The 22255-nt window shown below is 54.2% G+C and overlaps 1 protein-coding gene across 7 annotated transcripts in view; it reads right to left on the bottom strand.

Moving 5' to 3' along the window:
• Nucleotides 1–22255, bottom strand: part of TPCN1 (two pore segment channel 1) — a 64201-nt gene that overhangs the window by 4416 nt on the left and 37530 nt on the right. For 6 of the 7 annotated variants that reach the window (XM_027577121.2, XM_027577120.2, XM_027577119.2 and 3 more), the window contains 24 exons: nt 20822–20998; nt 20325–20438; nt 19396–19526; nt 18453–18541; nt 16828–16862; nt 16032–16090; nt 15680–15779; nt 13087–13203; nt 12715–12839; nt 11879–11927; nt 11292–11355; nt 9763–9807; nt 7632–7688; nt 7498–7551; nt 7264–7336; nt 6204–6311; nt 5180–5251; nt 4556–4645; nt 3194–3309; nt 2409–2455; nt 1726–1794; nt 1460–1544; nt 411–550; nt 185–265 (listed from right to left, as the gene is read on the bottom strand). In XM_027577121.2, the coding sequence (XP_027432922.1) occupies nt 185–265; nt 411–550; nt 1460–1544; nt 1726–1794; nt 2409–2455; nt 3194–3309; nt 4556–4645; nt 5180–5251; nt 6204–6311; nt 7264–7336; nt 7498–7551; nt 7632–7688; nt 9763–9807; nt 11292–11355; nt 11879–11927; nt 12715–12839; nt 13087–13203; nt 15680–15779; nt 16032–16090; nt 16828–16862; nt 18453–18541; nt 19396–19526; nt 20325–20438; nt 20822–20998 (2097 nt within the window). The remainder of the gene's footprint in view (nt 1–184; nt 266–410; nt 551–1459; nt 1545–1725; nt 1795–2408; nt 2456–3193; nt 3310–4555; nt 4646–5179; nt 5252–6203; nt 6312–7263; nt 7337–7497; nt 7552–7631; nt 7689–9762; nt 9808–11291; nt 11356–11878; nt 11928–12714; nt 12840–13086; nt 13204–15679; nt 15780–16031; nt 16091–16827; nt 16863–18452; nt 18542–19395; nt 19527–20324; nt 20439–20821; nt 20999–22255) is intronic. The other variant, XM_027577124.2, reaches the window with a different exon arrangement.

The following is a 22255-nucleotide window of genomic DNA, read 5'->3' as shown; positions in this document are numbered from 1 at the left end:
GCGCTGCGTCCCAGACGCCACGGGCAGCGGTCTAACGGATGGCCCTGATCCCTGCACTGAGCCTTCCCGACTGCACACTCAGGGCAGGAACAGGACGGTAGCCCCCGCTCAGCAGCAGGGAGGCCCACCCCCAGGCAGGAGCTGGGGGTGAGGGTCTAGGCAGCGGGGGCAGGGGCACGCCTACCTGAATCTCTTCTTGGTACATCTTTAGGCTCAGGTCACTTTTGGTCCTTGATCTCCGTCCCAGAAACACCACGGTGTTTTGCTAAAAAAGCACGGAGGCTTAGGATCGGTCCGAGCGGGGGCCCTGGTGCCCTGCCTCAGCCAGCTTGAGGGGATGACAGTGGGGGAGGCCCTCCACTAAGCCAAAACCTGTCCCCTCCACTGGAGGCGACCCTGAGACTCCTCACCTCATGTCTCTCCATCTGGGAGAGGACCTTGAGCAGCCAGGCGATGTCCGAGGTGGCTCCTCGCACCTCCTGGTAGAGCTCCAGGACAGCAACCAGCTCATCTTTGGAGATTTCCTTCTCGAGGGTGATGCCACCATCAACTGTAAGAGGGGAGGCCAGGGCTGGGAAGGAGCCTGGGGCTCAGAGCCCCCCAATCTGGCTTGGTCTGGTTCAGCCCTTCTCCCTGTGGCCCCAGCAGGCATCCTAAGATTCCCTCTCCAAACAAACCCGCATCAGCACGACACGCCCCCCCCACCTCCTGCCATCTGGCACGCACGTCCCTTCCCCTCCCCTTGCTGTGGGTGCCAGGGGCGCTGGTTGGGCCAGCAGCTTATAGGGGACAGAGGGTTTCGGCAGGGAGTCTCAGCCAAAATGGTCAGATGGCCTGATAAGACAGAGATTTGGAAACAACAAACAGGTATGTGGTGGCTCTGATGGAGAATCTGGAAGGATCAGTACGCACAAAGCTCTGTACCTTGGAACAGGCAAGGCCATTATCCCAGCTGCGGTCATCCAGTTGCAGAAGGATGAACTACTGGTACGACACTTACACCCTTTAGAACCACACTGCGACCATGTGATTTAGAGATGCGGAGGTCACAGCGAAAAGGACAGCCAGCTATGGATGACAAGTGTCTGGAGGCGTGGGAGGGCGGGGCGGAGGGCTGCTGTGTTCACAATAGGCCTTTCTCTGCTCTGCGATTCTTCTAATCTCGGGCATGGACTATTTTTATTTTGAACATGAGATCGAGAGCATTCTTCCGTCATTAAGTTATTTGAAAAGCAATGCACACGAGAGAGGTAACAGATACACCAGACAGACATGCTGAACTGCCAGAAGCCTGGACAACCAGATAGCGGGACCGGACAACCAGACAGTGGGACCGGACAGCCAGACAGTGGGACTGGACAGCCAGACAGCTGACAGCTGGGCAGCCGACAGCCGGGAAGCTGACAGCCGGCCAGACAAGCAGCGGGAAGGCTCTGGCCATGGCTGCTTTTGCACAGACCTTCCGAGTCCTGGTTCTTGCGGCTGTAGTTCATTCGGAAGACGAAGGCCTCGAGGATGAAGGCGACAATGATGGTCATCACCACCTGGCCGGGCGCAGAGAGTGGGAGGGCGGGCATGTGAGCCACTGCGGGGCCTGCACCCAGCAGAACCCGGTCAGATGCTGACGCCCGGTCCCAGCTCCTCCTCCCCGGGCGGCCGCCCATCAGGCAGGGGCAGCTGGAGACTCTGAGTGATGAAGGGCAGAGAGTGTGGCTGGCGACCTACCATGGTCACGATGTAAAAAGTCATGAAGTAGAGGCGGCTCCAGTGTGAGGTCTGAGAGGTGACACCTTCCTGGGGACACAGGGGGCAGCCACTGAGTGGGTACCCAGGCAGGGCCAGGTCACTGTGCACTTGGGCCACTCCACGGTCCCCTGCTGGGGGGGTACTTTACAGACCCTGCCCAATCTGCCCCAGGGGTGTGGCAGACACAGGAGGGGGCCCTCACTCCCAGGGTCTAAAAACTCCTCTGTGCTGCATGAGCCCTCGATGCTCCCCAGGGTGGCAGGGTTCAGGACTGACATGGGCAGTCTTTGTCCCAAGCAGGGGTGGAAGACTTGGAAGAATTTAAGGAATGGAAAACCAAACCCAACAACCCTTGCCACACTGTTTCTTGACAGCAGTGGAAAAAGGACAGAGACCCACAGGCTAACTGGCATCTCCGGGCCGCTAGGGGATGTGGTGGGGGGAGGCAGGGACAGAAGCAAGTCTAGCAAACACAGAGGGGTGGCTCCTGGAGCCCAGCCCGCACTGCAGGCTCTCTGCAGAACCCCAACCCTGTGTGACCCAGGCCCCCAACCCCGACAGGGAACAGAAGAGCGAGGCATCCCATTGGGGGCCAGGCAAGGCCAGAGCTGATCTCAGAGGATGGTGGGAAGATGCCCCCAGGAGTTGACCAATGTCCTTACCATAATGATGTACCAGTTGTTGACAACTGTGAGCTCGAACAAGGTTACTGCCAAAGGGAAGGGGGAATGAGAAGTGTTTCAGTCACAGTCACTTTTTCCAAGTCTGTTTCAAGTGGCCTCTCTCTGCCTATCTTGGGTACCACGCACCTAGATGGTGGTGTCCCCGTCTGCCAACTTGGACTGTGTGTTCCAAGCCCCCCCCCGGCTCCCGGGCCGGAGCACACACCTCGTAGGGAGTGCTGCCATCTTGGCCTGTCCCCCAGAGAGCGTGCCTCTGCCTCGGCAGCCTGTGACCAACCAGGGCTGGGGGCGGGCCATCGGTGTAGAGCTGGGATGCCACGATGGGCTCCCCTTCCTCTTGAGCTGTGTCCTGCCCCGGCCCTGGCACCGGCCTCTCCGTGGAACCCACGCGTGGGCCCGAGCTGGGGGCTGGGGTGAGTGCAGGGCACTGTGGCGAGCTAGTGTGGCTGTCTCAGCCTGCAACTGTGGGGTTGTGACTAGGTGGGGGGGGGGTTCCCTAGCCTCACGCTGTCCCCCTCCCAGCAGAGCATGAAGCACCTCTGCTCCCAGGAATGAAACCTGGTGGGGAGTGGGTGCTGGGCTCTGGCCTGCACCCTGCGGCAGGGCAAACCATGGGCCCCACTGAGGCTCCAGAAGACTCAGGAAAGTGTCGCCAACAGCTCAGACTGGGGAGGCCTCTGACAGCTCTGCTAGGCCGCGTCTGGGGCCCACGGTGGCCAAGGCAGTGTCCCCGGGACTGTCCCGCCTGTGGCCTCTGCACTCACCGAAGCTGTTCAGGATGTTGTCAAAGTTATTGAGATAGTAGTAGCCTTCGTCCACAACGGTCGTATTGCCCACGGTGTGACTGAGCCAGCGGTAGGCATCAGCCACAGTGCTGGTACTGGCCAGGGAGACAGGGGCAGGGGGAAGGTCACAAGAAAATCGGTCACCTCGACAGAGGACAAAAGGCTTAAGCGGACAAGGCTCTGACCAGGGAGCCGCCGTCCTGGCCCAGCCCCCAGCTCTCTGGCCCACCTTCCCGGCTCAAGGGAGGCCCTCGGCTCCTCTCACTGGCTGGGCATTGCTGGGGACTCCTAGGCTTGCCCCCTGCTCATCTGCATCCATCTGGCACTTCTCTGCTACCAGCAAAGCTGTCTCCCTCCCAGCTACCGGAGGGAGATGCTAGCAAGGGAGAGAGAGACGGTGTCTCCCCTGGTTCTCCCCATCTGCGACCCCATGCGGGGGAGGGTTCCTTGCCGGGCTCACCCCAGCACCAGGTGGGAGTGCTCCGAAAGGCTGCCCCTGTTCTGAGAGCTTATTTGCGGCTTTCCTTCCAGTCCTTTCTGGCTGCTCTGTTAACATTCATGCTGACGTTTCTACCTGTCTGGTCCTCGGGCCCCCAGGGAACTTGTTCAGAGGGCAGAGTCCCGGGCCTCGTGTGGCTCTGGCCCATTGTGGAGTTTGTGGCCCATGCTGTCGGCCTCTGGTTCTGAGCTCAGCCCGACACTCAAAATGGCTGCCAGCGTTTTTGGAAGGAGTTTGTGCTTGAGGCCTCACAGGCTAAATTTTGAAGAGAACACTGTGACTAGAGAATTAACACCAGAGCACACTGCTTTCGTTGTGGCGGCTTGGAGGAAGGGAGAAGTCACGGGAGCTTGTGCTCCCCATGCTCTACCCCTGCCCCCAAAGGCCTTCCTGTGGGTGTCCATCGGCCTAATGCTGCCAGGCGGCCTGAGCTGATGTGTCTGCCGAGTCCCCACCATGCCCAGAGAAGTGGGAGGAAGCCATAGGACTCGGGCCTCAGGCTACTCCTGGTTCAGGGGAGGTCTTCAGACCTCAGCCCGAAGAATGAGGGAACGGAGGCCTGCTTGGGGACGGGGAAACCTGCTCAGGTGTCCTTGCCTCACAGACAGCCCTCTGATTCCAGGTCCCTCACTTAGCTATCATACTCAACTAAGCCCCCGAAAGCAAAGCAAAGTGATTCCCGGGGCTTCGAAGGGTGCTGGGGCTCGGAGAGGTGTGTCCCTGCGGCCCCCGAGACTGCGGGGGACCCGCTAGGCAGGGCTGGGGGCAGCGCGCCAGTCCTGGCTTGGGTCCTCCGGAAACATGGCGGGGGCGGGCAGGGCCAGGCCCCACTGCATACTCACTTGCAGCAGTTGGGGTAGAGGATCCCACAGAAGAATTCCATGCCCACGATGGCGAAGGAGTAGTAAAAGATGAGCAGGGTGAGGCCCAGGCTGGGGAGGAGGATCAGAAGGGACAGGGTGACTGGGCGTCAGGCAGGAGAGACCAGCGCCTCCGGCAGCCCCAGCCTCCTCAGACCCACTGCGCTGACTGATGGATAGGCATGCCCCTAGCCAGGTTTACCAACTGGAAAGTGCCTGCAGGGAAGGGGCCTCCTGATTCAGGTCTGGGCTCAAAAACGGCTCGAGTCAGGACTCTATTAACAGATGCCCCTTTACCAGAGATTCACCCCTTACCTGTGAAGGTAGACTCACAGGTGACCCCTTACCTGTGAATGTAGACACAGGTGGTAAGTGAGTTGACAGCTCCCTGCCCTCCCTACTAAATATTTCAGACAGGTCAGTGGAGAAAAGTGGTACCAGGGAGACCTGTGGTGGTCAACATCTCAGTCTCCTTGGAGACCCGCCAGACCCTCGATGTCAGTCCTTTCCGGGCCACCTCCTCTCCCCCGACTACCACCCAGCTGCCCCCCTGGGGGCACAAGCCTCACGGCGCCTGGCCCTGGGGGCCCAGAGGCAGGACCGTACCTGGCCATCCGGGGCAGCAGCTCAAACATGGTATCCAGCACGTTGCGGTAGCGCTTTTTCAACTTAAACAACCTGAGGGAAGAGACCGGGGGGCGCTCAGACGTTGGCATGGCCACAGCCCTGTTCCCCGGCATGGGCGGGAGGGGAAGGCCCGGGGCCTCTTGCCCACCATGAGCCCTGCTGCCCTCCCCGCTGCCGGCCTGGGGGCATCTCACTGGTCTCCTCCTTGGGGGAGGCAGGCGTTTACCAAGACAGCCAGGAGGCCCTGAGAGGGGCAAGGCCTTGCTCAGCACAGCGAGGCAAAGCCCAGAAAGAAGGGAACAGAAGCCACGCCTGCAGACGAGCTAGGTGCATGGCGGCTCAGCGGCTCGGCAGCTAACAAAGGGCCGCCTTGTATGGGGAGGAAGCGGACATTCCCCCAACCCCGGCCCCCACCACTGGGGCATGGCTCTGGGTTCTTCCGGAGAGACGCAGCCCCCGACCGCCATCCCCACCTCCACCTCTCTTCCCAGGAGGGACACGTATGGGATCGGGGCGGGACACACACAGGGAGACCCAGGCTTCTGAAGACACCGAGAGCTCCTGACCCCCAGGTGATAAGGGGTGGTCCGTGGGCAGTGCCTTACTGACTCCCCACAGTCGTCTCTGCGGAAAAGGTGAGACCCAGGGAGGGTTTTTCTTGACAAGACGCTGTGTCAGAAAAGCCTGGGGGCCCCTCAGAAACTCCCCTTGCACCCTCGGAGGCTGTGGCCTTCTGGTTTATGACTCTGAGCACATGCGTCTCTGGGGCTGCAGACCGAGGTCACCCGCGCTGTGGACCAGGTTTCCCCTCCACGGTCAGAGGCAACCGTCCCCGGGATGTGAGAAGGTGGGCAGGCCGCATGCCCCCCACAGGTGGAGACGGGCTGGGCACCTCTGCAGTGGGGTACGTTTCTGACACCAGGCTCATTAATCTTCCGGTGCCCTCCTGCCACTTCCCAGACCAGTCCCAAGGCTTTCCCCGCCCTGCCCCCGCCCCTGTCACCTCAGCAGCTGGAGGGGACGCAGGACCACTATGAAATAAAAGGGCTCCATGTTGAAGGCCAGAGCCAGGAGTCCCAGGAAGGCGAACACCGTGACCGAGAAGTCGAACCTGGGAGGGAGAGGGAGAAGCCGCGGTCCATTCGGCCTGCCTGGGCCCGTCTCTGTCCCGCAGCTCCCTGCTCCCCAGCCCTGTTCTCAGTGCTCCCTTCCAAGGAGCCCACATGCGGACCCCAGCAAGAGCCTGCAGCCACACAACTCAGGAAGCAGCTTCCTGCCGCCTTGGGGTTTCTGAGGCCAGCTTGGCTGGACCCCCAGGCACAGCACACAGAGCAGGGATCAGAAACGCCCAGAAATTCCTGCACTGGTCTAATAGCAGACGTCGGGTTACATGGGTAACCTCTGACCCCAATGAGGTTACTGAGGGAAGGGGCAGGATGGGCAGGTCGGATCCCCCCAAGGCCAGCCAGCCAGCCCTGCTGGAGGCGGGGGGCCTTCTCTCCTCTGCAGACACCCATGGAGACTCTGAACACAGCATGGTGCATGTCCCCCTACTGCTCTTCCTCGACTCTTCTCTATCTGCCAAGACCAAGACCTCATGAGTATAGCCTGATTTCGTGGGTGAGTTCACTTAAGTGGGCGGTAAGTGGCCTTGGAGGTCTCTGTGGAATGGGGACAAGAGCCACTCGGGTCTCTTCACACCCCTGGCTAGCGGCTGACCAAGGTGGGTGGGAGAAGCTTCCTTCTCTGTTGGAATCATGGTTTTTATGGAGGAGAAAAGAGCGTAGTTGCTGGCGATGGGTGCAGGGGCCAAAGGACTAGTCAGAGCCAGCCGGCCTGAGGACCCTTAAGAGGCCATGTCTAGGAGGAAGGGGCGAGGGGGGCCCGATGCTGGCGAGTCCCAGAGCCACATGCAGAACTGCTCCAGCAGACAAAGGCCTTGCCCCTGTCCTTGGCCCCTCCTCCTGCCACAGCAGGCCACGGTGCGTGCTGTGGGAGGGTAGGGAGAGGACCCGCGGCTCTCGCAGTCTCGGACATGGTTAAGAAACGTGCACTCCACTCACAGATTCCACCCAGAGGACAGGTATTCCACGGGGCCAAGGCCAGCAACCTTCAGGAACAGCTCCACCCCGTAGACTGGAAACAGGAGGAGGCAGTTAGTAGAGGCCCCGCCCCCAGCCCCGCCCACACCTGGCCTGGCTCCGGTTCTGCCGAGGCTCTTCTGAGGTCTCCAGCCTCCCCTCCCCAGGCCAGTGTTTAAGACAAGCAGTTCAGCAAAGCCACGTTCAGAAACCTACTAGTCAGGAAGACGACGTAACTCCAGGGCACGTGCTTGGAGAAGAAGTTCCCGCCTGTGAGACAAGAGGCGGGAGGTCAGGCGGTGGGGCCTGATGTGCCCGCAGAACCAGCCGGTCCCCCAGCCAGGACTCACCTTTCAGCATGAAGGTCTCCACAAGGATCCAGACCCCGTTGACTGCCACCACCAAGTCTGCAAACAGGCCCGTAATAGAGAAAACACAGATGGGTGTGCAAATAGAGAGCTCACAGCGGCAGCCCCCCTGGCTACCTTCTTGGCAGCCCCCGGGAGATGCTCCACACACCCACGTGATGGATGGCTTCCTTCCGCTTAGTGCTTTTACATGAGCTACATCAGCCAGTGGTTTCACTTAGAAAATGGCCACAGGTTTCTAAAAGCATGCTCTATGTCACCGTAGGAATACCGGCTGTTTTTCAGTAAAACCCACAGGCCATTCCAAGTCGGTGTAAAAGATGCTTGAGTATTAAAATGGTTGCTCTTCCCCAGAGACAGGTGATTTTAAGATGACTGCATGAGCTAGTTAGCAAAATGACATATTCATTTGGCCTTTTACATACGCATCCCCGTTCTAGCGAGCCACCCCTGTGACATACTAGCAAAACACAAAACAATGTGTCCTGCGAGCCATTTGCTGGAGAACTGATAGAGCAAAAATCTAGAAGTGCCCTAAATGATCAACAGGGGACTGGTTGGATCAACCGTGACACGTTCATGAAATGGTGAAGTATCAACTCTAAAAAGAAATGAGGAATATCTCTCTATATTGATGGGGAGTGGTCTCTGGGATATATTGTTAACTGAAAAAAACAAGGTGGGAAAAAGTGTATATAAAGTATGCTACCATTAAATTAAGACATGGGGATAGGCATATATGTGTATCTACTTATAGTTTTTAAAAAATGGAAGAAGAAACCAAAATAGAAGTTACCCATTGGAGGAGGTTTGACAGGATGTAAATGAGATATCCTTAAATATACTTTGTTTTGTAGATCTGACTTGGAACCACGTAGACAATTTACATAAGTATAAAACAAAGTTAGATGTATAAAAAGCAATCCCTGAAAATCAAAAATAAAATGAAATAAAGAAACCTAAATGTGTGTCCAGTTGGTGACACCCCCACATGGAGAAAGGACCACTACAGGTGACCCTGACACGTGTCATGTGAATGTATGTCCCCAGAGGGATGTTCTAGTCACTGTGTTGCTGGGACTGTGTTGGGATCACTGTCTGGAGACAGTTTTGAGTCTAATGTGGGGTACAGCAAATGAGTAACTGTGTGAGTGGTGTTGGGAACCAGGATTTTAAGACGGCAGGGGGGGCGGAATCTGGATATGAAAGAATGAGAATGTTCGGTAAAAACACAATAGTCCTGAATTTGAATTAGAAAAGTCAGGATAAACTCCCGATATGATTTATCTTTAAAAACAAAATCCTACCTCTGTCCATGGAAAGGCCTAGAAGTAATAACCAACTCCAAGCTGTGAGCACCTTTAGCATTTCAAACTGTGGTGTCTAAACACCGTTTCCCACTAAATGGAACCCGAGCCCTTTAGAAAGACTGAATCCCACCAGGCCATTAGTACTGTCCAAGAGGACTTCCTATGACAACGGAAATTCCCTCCTCTGGGCTGTCCAACTGGTAGTCATTACAACTGGTAGTCATTAGCTTTTTGTGGTGACTGAGCACTTGAGATGTGGCTACTGTGGCTTTTTTCATTTTAGTTGCTTAAATTTAAATAGCCACACATGGCAAATTGCTACCACACTGGACAACACAACTCTAGATGTAACTACCAGACGACGGGAAATAAACAACAGAGGAACATGTGAAAACAAGACTGAAGGCCAAACAGTCCCATTTCTTCAACTCACTGTCACAAGACGGAGAAAAGGGACGGAAGAGAAACCTACAGACTGAAACCAACTTAAGTGACGGAGCAACCAACCGCATCCTGTGGTTCTGAAATCTGCTTCCAAAATCTCCAGGTCTAGGGAGGGGATGATGAGCCACAGTGAGGGTACAGATGGACAGAATGACTGGCCATGGGGTGACAGCCATTGAAACTGGGTGATGGGTACGTGGATGCTCATTATCCTCTCCCCACTTTTACACATGCTTGGAATTCTCTATAATAAAAAGTCAACCACATGGCTGCAGGGCTGATCTCTTGCCTCTCCACCTTCTGGAATGGTAAAAGACCCAGGCAGGATGGGGCCTGGAGCTATGGTCTTTCTCACTTACACATGAAATACTGGAAGGCCTTGGACTTCACAAGGATATTAATTCCTATTTGAAGAGAAGAAATGTTAACATCGAAATCTTCATTTGCAAGGACACTTTCCCCGACCACACACTTCGCACACGTGAGCAATCAGGGTGTTTATGCCCAGGGGTGAGGAAGGAGGGCGTGCTCTCAGAGTGACCCCACGCTTGTGCTCAGGCAAGACCACATAGCCAACAGCTGTTCCGGGGAGAGCCCGGCAGCTCGGAGCCAGGATGCAGCACAGCGAAGCTTTGCTGGCCACGGCTAACCTTAACTTGCCATTGGCCTCGATCCGGGACTATATTCATCCACTTGAGTAACTATCCCTCCATGGAATGGAAAACCCTCTAAAGAATATGGACTAACAGCGGTACCCAAAACCCAAGCTGCAGGAGAAATCACAAAATAGGATACACCGTCCTGACTCTTGCTCCTAACGGCCCACACCCAAGGCTTCAGGCTTCTTGGACGAGAAATCCCCTGCGAGCTAACCATGCCCCTCCACGGAACTTCAAAACTGGCATTTAATTATGGGGCAACACTTGGATTTCAGAATTTTGAATATTATGCTGGGCAAGCATGATGTCAGGGATCATCTATGCTCGCTATATATCCTGCCACAGGAGGATGGTCGGAATATGCGATTAGGCACAAAGGCAGATTTTTTTTTATTTTTTATTGCTATGTTAATCACCATACATTACATCATTAGTTTTTGATGTAGTGTTCCATGATTCATTGTTTGTGCCTAACACCCAGTGCTCCACGCAGAACGTGCCCTCTTTAATACCCATCACCAGGCTAACCCATCCCCCCACCCCCCTCCCCTCTAGAAACCTCAGTTTGTTTTTCAGAGTCCATCGTCTCTCATGGTTCGTCTCCCCCTCCGACTTACTCCCCTTCATTCTTCCCCTCCTGCTATCTTCTTCTTTTTTTTTTCTTAACATATATTGCATTATTTGTTTCAGAAGTACAGATCTGTGATTCAACAGTCTTGCACAATTCACAGCGCTCACCATAGCACATACCCTACCCAATGTCTATCACCCAGCCACCCCATCCCTCCCACCCCCCCCACTCCAGCAACCCTCAGTTTGTTTCCTGAGGTTAAAGATTCCTCATATCAGCGAGGTCATATGATACATGTCTTTCTCTGATTGACTTATTTCACTCAGCATAACACCCTCCAGTTCCATCCATGTCGTTGCAAATGGCAAGAGATCTCATTCCTTTTTATGGCTGCATAATATTCCATTGTGTATATATACCACATCCACAAAAGCAGATTTGAGAAGAGAATCGATAATGTAGTCCTACTACCTTTTAGAAAACGCACTTACTTGCCTGCTGGGGTGACCACACTGTCTGTCTCTTGTATACACACAGACATGCAGATGCACACGTACACACTCACCCTGTGAGCATGCTCTTCAAATGCTTGTCTGGGGTCTCTGGAAACCTCCATCTGTCCCCAGCTGCCCAGATGTCTTATTCAGGTCAACCTTACCTTTGAAGATGAGGAATGCCGTTCTGGGAAGCTCATCAAACCAGTGTTCTCTATTTCTCTTGGCCTGGCCAGGAAACAGGGCCATGGAGAGGGGGGTGTGAGGACCAGTGACCAGAACCTCGCCCTAGGGGCCAGGCTGCCGCTTTCCTGCCCTGCTCCCCTGGCTAACTTGGGGAGTAACAAAAACACTCAGGGATGGAAATAAGGACAACGATGCTGCTGTCCACTGAGCCTGTAAATGGAGCCACACACATGCCTTCTTTTTATGTAATCCTGAACATAACTGTAGGTAGGGATCATCGTTCTCCCATTTCCCAGGTGAGACAAGCCTTGGGAAGGTTTGGTAACTTGCCTGATGTCCATGACTAATGGGGTGCTCTTAACCAGGAAGCTACAGTGCAATGGTCAGGGCACAAGGGGGGGCCACCTGTAATCCTGCAGTGCAGGGTGCCAAGCCGAGAGCTGAGCTGTTTCAGCAGGGAAGGAGCTGGGGCTCCGGTGCGCTCAGCCTCATCCCCCCACCCCCCTAGCAGCTGGCCCCACTCCCTCTCTGGCTCTCTGGTCTTTGGTCCTGCACCAGCACTCACCTTCCACTTCAAGGCAGCAACTTCGTAGATATCATAAAAGTCCTTCAGGCTGTTGTAAGCAACATGAAAAGGTTAAAAAAATCAGAACCTGTTCTCACTGAGCTTCAGGTCTCCCTTGTCCAACTGTGGTCCCCTTCAATGGGGGAGGGGACATCTGAGAGTTTCAGCACCTCAGGGCCCCAGGGACCCTTACCTGGGGGCATTTCATCTCTTCCCTCCAGGTGCCATGCATACTGAATCTGCTTCGTCTACACTGATCACAGACAGCTTTAATCCCCCTGGATGACTATAACTTTTAGATGGACAGGGACAGAGCCTCCTCTAGCAGAGGACTTAATGGAACAGCTGAGTTCAGCCCAGACAGAGCTCAGTTACTCGTGTGTCTATAGCTGGCCCGCTTCCTTCTCCAGAAAGAAGGGTTCTGGTCATCAGCAGTCTGGAAGACCAAGACTGCCCATGCAGATCTCAGGGCCGGTTCTGGAGGCTCTGCCGGGGCTGTGTGTGTGTGTGTGTGTGTGTGTGTGTGTTTATCTGGCTCTGTGGCTCTGCTCACATGGGATTACCCCACCTCATTCAGGGCTGAGAATTCATTTCATTTCATGAGCCAAAGCATTCCTTTTTTGTAAAGCCAGCTTGAATTGGGTTTGGGCTGGACTTCTGTTACTTGTGAAAAGAAACCTGATGAATAATACCATCTACATGTATAAGAATCTCTGTGGGGAAAACTAGTGTCTAACAAGCTTCTTTGCCCAGCTACCTGCTGGGGCCTTTGCCCGCTCCAGCTCCCTCTCACAACTGCCTCTGGCCACCCTGCCCTACCTGGCGTCCACTCTTACCTGAGCAGAGGTGTGTTGCTCTGATTCAGGGCCTTAAAAGTCAGATAACGCTCCCTGGCACTCATCCGGGGCCTGTAGAAGCGCATCAGGCCTTCAAACTGCCTGTAGGAGATGCCGGTGGGTCTCTGCGGGGAAAGGGCGGACAGCCGTGTGAACACAGGGAAATGCAGAGCCCAGAATGCCCCTTCCCTGGGGGGCAGCCCCTTGGGACAACAAGGGATCCCAGGTCACCTGGCTCGTTCTTGTTCTCCCAGGGGCAGAACTCCTGGTTTCTAAAGCTGCTGGCCCTGCCGCGCTTAGGGGGCTGCTCAGGACAAGTGAGGGGCAGCAGGGACCACTCCCCTGCCTGGCCCGGCCCCCACCCCTCCCTACCCGTTGGCTGATGAGCAGGCGGTAGGCATGCTGGATGGCAGTTCGCTTATGCAGCAGCAGAGACTTGAACTTGCGTTTCTCAATGTCATTGAAGGTGTCAAACACCACGGCCAGAAGCTGTGAGAGAAGAAAAAGGACCTGGCTCCCCTGCGGGGTGGGGCCTCAAGGCATTGGGCAATTCCAGCCACCCCAGAAGGGGGGCTTCAGAAGACCCTCCCACCTGCCCCTCATATAAGAAGTCTGTCTCCAAACATCAGCAGAGGAAGGCCATCCCCTGCCACTTGCAAATTTTCTCTCTTCGGATACATGACGTCATTATTCTACTTCCCCCAAGTGCTCCACTTGGCCTAAGCTTGCGACTGGCTGGGCAGTGTTCTAAGGGGAAGCGGAGAAAGGAACACACTGGGTTCTATACCCAGTTCAGCCCAGTATCATGGCCGGGGAGCCTGTGTCCACCCCAACCTCCGAGCAGGAAGGAACATCGTTGCACAGGATGCTTCTTCCCATGTCCCCTTGTTCCCTGTGTGTCACAGCTCCACGCATGGCCCCAGAAATCAGGGCAGTGGGGTAGCCTGCCCTGCAAGGCACAACATTCCTGGGCTGCCTAATTCCAGAGCTGGCGTATTAACAACAATACCGTCTGTATCATCAAAGGGCAACAGGAGGGCCGGAGCAGAATTGAGAGAAGCCTTTTTTGGAAACGCTTTCTTTTTCTCTCAAAAAATATTTTGAGGGACACTCTCTTGTCTTTTCCATCCCTTCAAATTGGTCCTCCATTTTCCCCCTCTAGATCAAGGGAGGGTCAGCAAACTTTTTCTATAGAGGGACAGATAGCAAATATTTTAGGCTCTGAAGTCCAGATGGTATCTGTTGAAACTACTCAACCCTGCAGCTGTAGCATGAAATCAGCCACAGATTATGCATAAACAAATGGACGTGGCTGTGTGCCAATAAAACTTTATTTATAGAAATAGGCGGTGGGCTGGCTTTGGCCCGCAGGCTGCAGTTTGCTGACCCATGCCTTAGATTTTCACAGCTCTAAATACATTACAAATTGAAGCAAATCAGTTACACAGAATATATTTTTATGATTCTAAACTGACAACAGCATATAAGAACTATAACACGTGTAAAGATAGCCAACATTTTGGTTTTGAAGAATAAAAAAGGAAAATATTTTCCTTTTCAAGACTTCCAGTTTTTAGGACATTTCACAAGTCTACCCCAGGGCAAGTGCTTTCCATTTCTACCCTGGGTCTGACCGTGGTGAGCAGTGTAAGAACACTTTCCAGAAGTATAAAAATAAACACAAGATTTGGGGCGCCTGGCTGGCTCAGCTGGTAGAGTGTGTGACTCTTGATCTCGGGGCTGGTTGTAAGTTCCAGCCCCACAGTGGGTGTAGAGATTACTGAAAAATGAAACCTTTTTAAAAAAAAATAAACAATAAACACAAGGGACATCTGGGTGGCTCAGTCCATTAGGCATCTGCCTTCGGCTCAGGTCATGATCCCAAGGTCCTGGGATTGAGCCCCACGTCGGGCTCCCTGCTCTGTGAGAAGCCTGCTTCTCCCTCTGCCTGGCACTCCCCCTGGTTGTCCTCTCTCTCTCTGACAAATAAATAAAATCTTTAAAAAATAAATAAATAAATAAATAAATAATAAACGCAAGACTTGATGAAGCCTCTCTGATAGTTCTGGCATGGATGTGTGGTCTCGACACGGGGAATCTGCTGATGGCAGGAACCTTCCTGGTGGCCAGCTGGGCCTTGACAAACACTTCCAAAGTTCCCAGTGTGCACGGGGACTTCACGTCCTCCTTAGCAGAGTGCGCCCTGTATTGGCTTTTCTAATGGTTCCTGATTGGTGCAGTGGAAACACACATGGGTGCAGTAGGACGGAGTGGTCAAGAGCAGGGCTCTGCAATCCGACCAGCTCACCCAGCCACCCCGAGCTGTGCAGCTGTGGGCAAGTCACTCTGCTGGTCTGGCCCTCAGTTTCCTCATTGGTAAGTTGAGAATCGTTAACAGTAGCTCCAGGGTTTTTGTGATAAATCATTTAATCCTCATATACAAAGCACTTGGCCCGGTGCCTGGCCACGGCTTCATTAATGCCAGCTTTTAGAGTTATTTTATTTATTTATTTATTTTGAGAGCCAGAGAGCATGCGTGCATGAGCCGGGGGGAAGGGGGCAGTGTTGGGGAGAGGAGAGAGCATCTCCAGACCCTGAGATCATGACTTGGGCTGAAATCAAAAGAGTTGGTCGCTCAACCGAGCCACCCAGGCGCCCCAAACAGCTTTTATAGTTATTCTGACACGTTTGCTGGAGAAGGAAAGGCCCTAGGGCAGCCTGACCTAATAGGCTGCCTGTAATGCTAATGGCTCGGCAGTACTACCCTGGGGAGGCTGCTACCACTGTAACCAGTGGAACTCAAGTCCTGATAACGCGTCTGCCGCCAGGCCACACTTGACCACGGCCTGGGACTCCTTCCCCAAAGGAGGCCGAGAGTGATCCCTACTTCATTCCCTCAGTGCCCGGCACTGTGCTGGTGGGATGGAAGCTCGGGGTGGGGGGGGCACAGCGCATGCTCACTCACCAGGTTCATGATGAAGTACAGCTCAATGGAGAGGTAGACAATGAAGAAGACACAGGACCAGGGGTTCCGAGAGTAGGAGGGCATCATCACATCTGGGAAACTGGATTTGCAGAGCATTACCGCAGGTCCCCACGTCTGCTTTCTCCCTCTCTCCATCTTCCCAGAGGACATCTCTCTTTTCTGCCTTCCCAGCCCCACCCCACTGTCCCCTCCTCTCGGTCCATGGGCTTCCATCGGGCCACCCCCATCCCCGGGGACCTGTCTCTGCTCAGGTGTGGAACATTCTTGGCTGAAAAGAGAAGACCCTGGGGCACCGGCAGAGTGCCCAAGCCCAAGCAGAGCCCACACTCACTTGGCTGTGGTCAGAAGGACAAACAGACTGACGATGCTGTTCTCCAGCGTGCTGAAGTACTATAGGGAAAGAAGGCAGAAGAATGCATTGGCACCAGGAACAGGCCGCCATAGGCCACCTGGAGGGCCCCACCCCGCCCTGCCCCTCCCCTCCCCTCACCACCCCAACTCCCCCTCCTCCCAAGGAATCCTGAGGACAGAGGAACGAGCAAATGTGGAGTCCAGCTGCCTCCACCTTCCTGAACTCTGTGCTTCTGGCAGAAGCAGACAACTGACTGGGATTATTTTCCTAGAGAATCACATGTCTGCACCATCGGCTTGCCTCCCCTCCACTGCTCCTTCACCCAATCTGTTCCAGATCTGATCCTGGAAAGATGCGTCTCAAGGGCAGGAAAGGGGATTCCCTTGGTGCTTAAGGAAGGGATCGGTTCAAGTATGGGTGACAGGAACTTTCCAGTGCCATAAATTATGCTGAGAGACCTTCCTAATGTGGCCAGGGGGTCACGCTGGCCACCCTGTCTGAGGGGAAAGGCCCCATATTAAAAAAGAAACAGGGACGCCTGGATGGCTCAGTCGGTTAAGCATATGACTCTTGTTTCAGCTCGGGTCATGATCTCAGGGTCGTGGGATCGAGCCTCACGTTGGTGTGGAGTCTGCTTAAGATTCTCTCCCTCTGCCCCCCTCCCATGCATGCCCATGCTCGCTCTCTCTAAAAAACAAACAAACAACAAACAAAAAATTTTAAAAAACACAAAGAACAACAACAAAAAAGAAAGACAAATACAAAGATTACTTACGGGGTCTGAAGGATTAGGGGAGAACAAGTAGAAACCTAGAAGGTGGCAAAAAACATAAAAGGTTAGAGCAGAGGTCCCAAACCCAGACATCAAGGTGTTGCACAAATAAATGTAGACAAGCGCAGGGGGCAGAGGGAGAGCATCAGGGAGTGGTGGGGACTGCAGCATTCTGGAGAACACTGCGCTCTGTCTAAAGGAGCAGGTGTGCCTGACACAGCAGAAATGCTGCCATTTGGGAATGTGGCCCAAGAACCATTAAGTCTACTGTTTGAAAAGGCTGGATGTATAGCATGGTGACTAGTTAACAACACTCTATCATATATTTGGAAGTTGCTCAGAGAGTAGATCTTGAAAGTTCTCATCACAGGAAAAAAAAATTTAATTGTGTGTGGTGACGGATGTTAATGAGACTCACTGTGGTGATCACTTCATGGTATATACAAATATCAAGTCATTATGTTGTGCACCTAAAACTAATATGATGTTGTATGTCAATCCCATCCCAATGTTTTTAATTAAAAAAAAAAGATTAAAAAACTTTTCAAGGCTGGAAATCTATATTTTCAGGCAACAAATCTAATTTTTAAATGTTGGCTCAACATTTTCAGACCAAATGAAACTCATCCAAGGGCTGGATTTGGAATCCAGACTGCTAGTTTGCAATTTTGGTTTTGGGAACATGACAGCCAAGTAACAATTCCAAAGGGATCCCCTTGGTCTCCTACAGCCCAGGGTCCTGGGGTGAGAACACCATCAGTATCCTCCCTCCTGGAACAGGCTATTCCCCTGAGACCTCAAAGTCCTGAGTGGGAAAAGGGAGAAGCTCTGCCCTCAGGGGAGGCAGCCCCCTTGGAGCACAAAGGAAATTCAATAGAGACTGGGGGTTTTAGGGTGAAGGGTAGGAGGCGACTTGGGAGACAATGGCTTAGGACACAGCAGTCAGAAGGGCCCGAGGTGCTGGCCTTAGAGGCAGAGCTCTCTGGTTCCACTGTCTTCACCATCCCAGGACCAGAGAAGGGACCTCAGGCTTCCCAGCCAGGTCCCAGGGTCTCCACTGTCTAAGCCCTGCGTCTAGATATGGCTGTCACATAAATACTTGGCCCTATCTGAAGAGGCAAGGCTTCCTCAGGGTTAGAAAGGCCACGATCTTGCTTTTAAACCTGGGGAGGCTGAAGTGGGCACATGCCCTAAAGGAACTCTCATACACAGGAGATGCGCGAACATTCCCAGCAGTGTGACGTGTAATAGTGAAAACAGAAGAAACTTCGCAGGAGGGCGCACACAGGCACAATATATAACCATTTATGTAAAATGTTTCAATATGGAAAGCAATCGCACTTATTTGTGGTTTAAGGAAATAGGAAGTATAACTATAAAGATATGCAATGGTGCATGGTAAGCCTAGGTCAGGCGGGACCTCTGAGGGGAAAGGGAAATGACCTTGCGAAAGGATACAGGGATGGCTTCCATTTTATTCCTAATACTGCATCTCCTAAATTGAAGGCCATGGGTGTTTAACCACTTGTAAAACCTTTCTGGACTTCTAAAACTGTCAAAGTCAATTTTCTTCAACTGTGATTTTGCTTTTTAGAGGCTGCCCGGGCCCTGGGGTGCAGGGGACTCACCGAGGATGGCAAAAATGACCATGAAGAACAGTAGCAGCAGGAGGATGTCCATGAAGGGCGGCAGAGACTGGAAGATCTGCCGCAGGTTGCTGGGGAGAGAGCAGGGCAGGAAGGGGTGAAGCGGGGAGAGCTGTCTGGGACTCCACGGGTGAGATGGGCCCTGGGGCTCCTGACTCACACAACACTAAGTCCCACTGCACCCTAGTCTGTGACATCACGCTTAGCGTTTTCCCGGAGGACTTGCACTCGGGATGACGGGGAAGACCAGGGGCAGGTGTGGCACATGCAGCCCCTCCCCCTGCTCGTGGGGCCCCAGCAGACAAGGGCCCTGTGAGTATTGGAGGGAAGGGCCGAAGGCCAAGTGCACGACCTTGGGCACAAAGCTTCCCTGAGTGGGATGTGGGATGCATGAAGACATTTCGGGGCCACCTACTCCTGGGACACTTGCTTCCAGCTCTGAGGATGGGCCTAAAGAATGAACTGCTAGCCTGCTCTCATCAACAGTGCCCTAGCCAAGAGATTCTCCAGATGGATTCTTCAGAACTAAGCTTAACTCCAGGCTGGTGGGCAGGCTGAGTCCAGCCCCCCAGGCTCAGTGGGGGTGTCAGCCTGCCGAGTCGCTCGGACTCTGTGGAGTTGCCTGCTTCAGGCTGCCGCCGCAGCTGTGTTTGGGCAACTAATATGCTCAGAGAAAGAAGCCAGCCCCAGAAGGCTGCAGGTAAAATGGCAGAGAGCCCCACACCCGGGGCCGGGAAACCAAATCGGAGCAGATTCCCGCCTTGTGCTCCGTGTGGGGTGAGCAGTGGAGGGAAACGAGCGTGCTTATATTCTCCCAGCGTGCAGGACTGATCTTATCACTATTTGACTCACTGGGTCCTGCTCCACAGGCCCAGAGGGTCCAGGCCAGGCCACGATAGCGACCGTCTCGTCCCCCAGGCCTTACCGCCGGACGCCCCCGCAGTACCGACAGTCCACCAGGAAAATGCAGCGCAGCGCCCGGGTCACACGCACGTGGGATGTCTGCCGTACCAACACCACAATGGCCTCGATGAACTGCACCACCAGCACGGAGGTCTGCGGATGGACAGGCACAGAGCACCATCAGCCCCTCGAGCCCAACCCCCCTCCCAAATACCCAGAACAGAGGGCTGGCCAGATCCTGCCCACTCTGGCCTCAAAAGGCCCTTCCCCTCTCTCCAGCTCTCTCTCAGGCCTCCCCAACATCAAGCAGCCCCTGGAGACAAGCCCTGTGGCTGCTGACACAGACATGTGGCCCCAGGAGAAGGAAGCCACAGGCAGAGCTCCCAGCAGTTCGATGGGCAGTATTCCAAGCAAAACTGCCACTCTGCCCAGCCATGTCTGCCCACCCTCTGCCTTCAGCTCTCCCCACACCGCTGGGGCCTGCAGGGCATCCTGATCTGCCATTCCTCAGGCGCATTCTCCGGGACAGGTGTGTGTGCTTTTTACACAGCAAAGTGCACTCTGCCACGTTCCTGCTCGCTGCACAGAGCGCTGTAGTTACTGGCTGCTGATCAGCCTGGGCTTGAAGGCCAGACAGACCTGGGTTTGAATCCGCAGCCTCTGGGATTTACATCCCATTCTCGTCTGGATGGCAGGGTGTAAACTAGGAAGAGTAACACGTCTCCCGCAAAGGCTGTCGTGCCAGGGCTTGGCACACACTAGATGCCAATTCACAATGGCTCCTGTTAGCATCACCATGATCTTCAGAGCCAGGCTCCATAAGATGAGGACGGGCCCCAGGGTCACACTTCTGAGTGCAGGGCTCAGCCCATGGGGGATGTGGAATTGAACTGAAGACACAAGCTTGAACGTGACATGGAAGATAATGCCATACGGAGATGGACCCATCACCTTGACCATGGTCCGTTTGTGCCGGATGAAGGTATGAAGGCCCAGCCATCGCAACTTCATGCAGAGTTCAAACACAACCACCATTAGGGCGAACAGCTCCAGGGTCGCATGGACCTGCAATCAAAGGGTGTGGGGGAGATATCGCATCACCAGCTGCACTGTCTCCCTGACTGGCGGTCATACCCAGCTACCTTTTCCCCCTGAGGCTGGAGATGAGGGGTGGCACTGCTAATCAGGTGCACTGCTCACCAGGAGCCAAGGTGTGCCCCATGCTCCTAAGTGAGGCAATCAGATGGCACCCCTCCCTGGAATTTACTAGTGAGCCAAATCATGGGGGGTGGGAGGGGCTGCATTCATTCCAACAGGGACCCCAGACAAGACTGGTGATCCATTGCTGCTCCTGAGTCCTCTGTGACCACCCCCCCAGGGCCTCTCCGCTCATAGCATCTGCCCTTCCAGAATGTTCCGTCAGGCATGCCATGGGGATGGACACTCACGTAAATGCCGAGCCGGAGCGCGGGGACGGCAGGGGCCTCACACAGGGAGAGCAGCAGCAAGAGCAGGGCTGTGGACAGCTCCATCAGGTAGAAGAGGTGGTTGTGTGCGAAGAGGTAGGCCGCCAGCGCTTTGGCGTTCTTGGGGTGGGTGAAGAACTTGTCATTATTTTCGCCTTCCTGAGGAAACAAGAGCAGGGTGGGCGAACGGGCCTCAGGATGAGACCCCTCAAGGGGCCATGGGAGGCGAGGGGTGGGGGAGAAGGAGGCCCCTGGAGGATGAGCGAAGATTCAGGCCAGAGAAGGAAGATGATGGGAGATCAAAACTATTATCTCTGGGGCTCCTGGGTGGCTCAGTCAGTTAAGCGTCTGCCTTCGGCTCAGGTCATGATCCCAGGGTTCCGGGATCGAGTCCTGCATTGGGCTCCCTGCTCCGCGGGGAGCCTGCTTCTCTCTCTCCCTCTGCCTGCCACTCCCCCTGCTTGTACTCTCTCTCTCTCTCAAATAAATAAATAAAATCTTCAAAAAAAAAAAGTATTATCTTCACCAAACTGCACCCCTGTCAAGTCTGCTGATGGGGCTCCTTCCTAAAAACCACCTGGAAGAATCAAAGAATAAATAGTCCCAAGAGAACGAACAGAGGCGACACACGTGAGCCCCTCAGCGGCCAAACTGCCCTTCTCAGAAGTGTCCGTGGAAAGTAAGGAGCTGGGGGTCTGGGGTGAGCAAACCCGGCTGAGTCCTGGCTTTCCCGCTCCTCCCAGGAGAACGCTCAGAAAGTTCCTTCCCCTTCTTCAACTACCAAGGGCTAACACATGTACTTACTCATAAGGCTCCCTCAAGACACTTAGGACAGTGTCTGGCGTACAGCAGACTCCCTGCAGATATTACCTGTTATTATGATTATAAATGATACTAACATTGAGAAGAAAAGGAGCCTGAGAATACCTTTACTATATATATATGTATGTTCCACTTCTTACTTTCTTGACAATTTCACTTCATTTCCTAAGCCCTGCACAATGACAGGCCTTGCCCTGACTCCTGTGCTCCAACAGTAATGGGACAGGGACTGACCCCAGCTGAGTGCCCACCAGACCAGGCACCGTGCTCAGCCCCTTACCTGAGCCCTAGACCCTCCTTTACTCCTGACCATGGCCCTCTCTGGTAGGTGCTTTTATTATCCCATTTGACAGATGAGAAAATCGAGGTACAGAAGCTTCAGTAGCACTGAGCTTACGGAGCCGGGCAGTCTGGGTTCCGCTCCCTGGCTCTGTGATTAGTCTCCTGCTGCTGCTGTAGAGACTAAATGATAGAGCCCTGGGAGCGGTCCACTTGTGACTACGAGCAGATGATATTCTAGGGCCACTCTCCCTGTTAGGGTCAGCCTTCTGGTGGTGGTAGCTGTGGTGGGGGGGGGATCTTTACTGCCTCCCT

The sequence above is a fragment of the Zalophus californianus genome, chromosome 14 (assembly GCF_009762305.2).
Source record: "Zalophus californianus isolate mZalCal1 chromosome 14, mZalCal1.pri.v2, whole genome shotgun sequence".
NCBI lineage: Eukaryota > Metazoa > Chordata > Mammalia > Carnivora > Otariidae > Zalophus > Zalophus californianus.
This window is presented reverse-complemented; position numbering and strand designations above follow the sequence as displayed.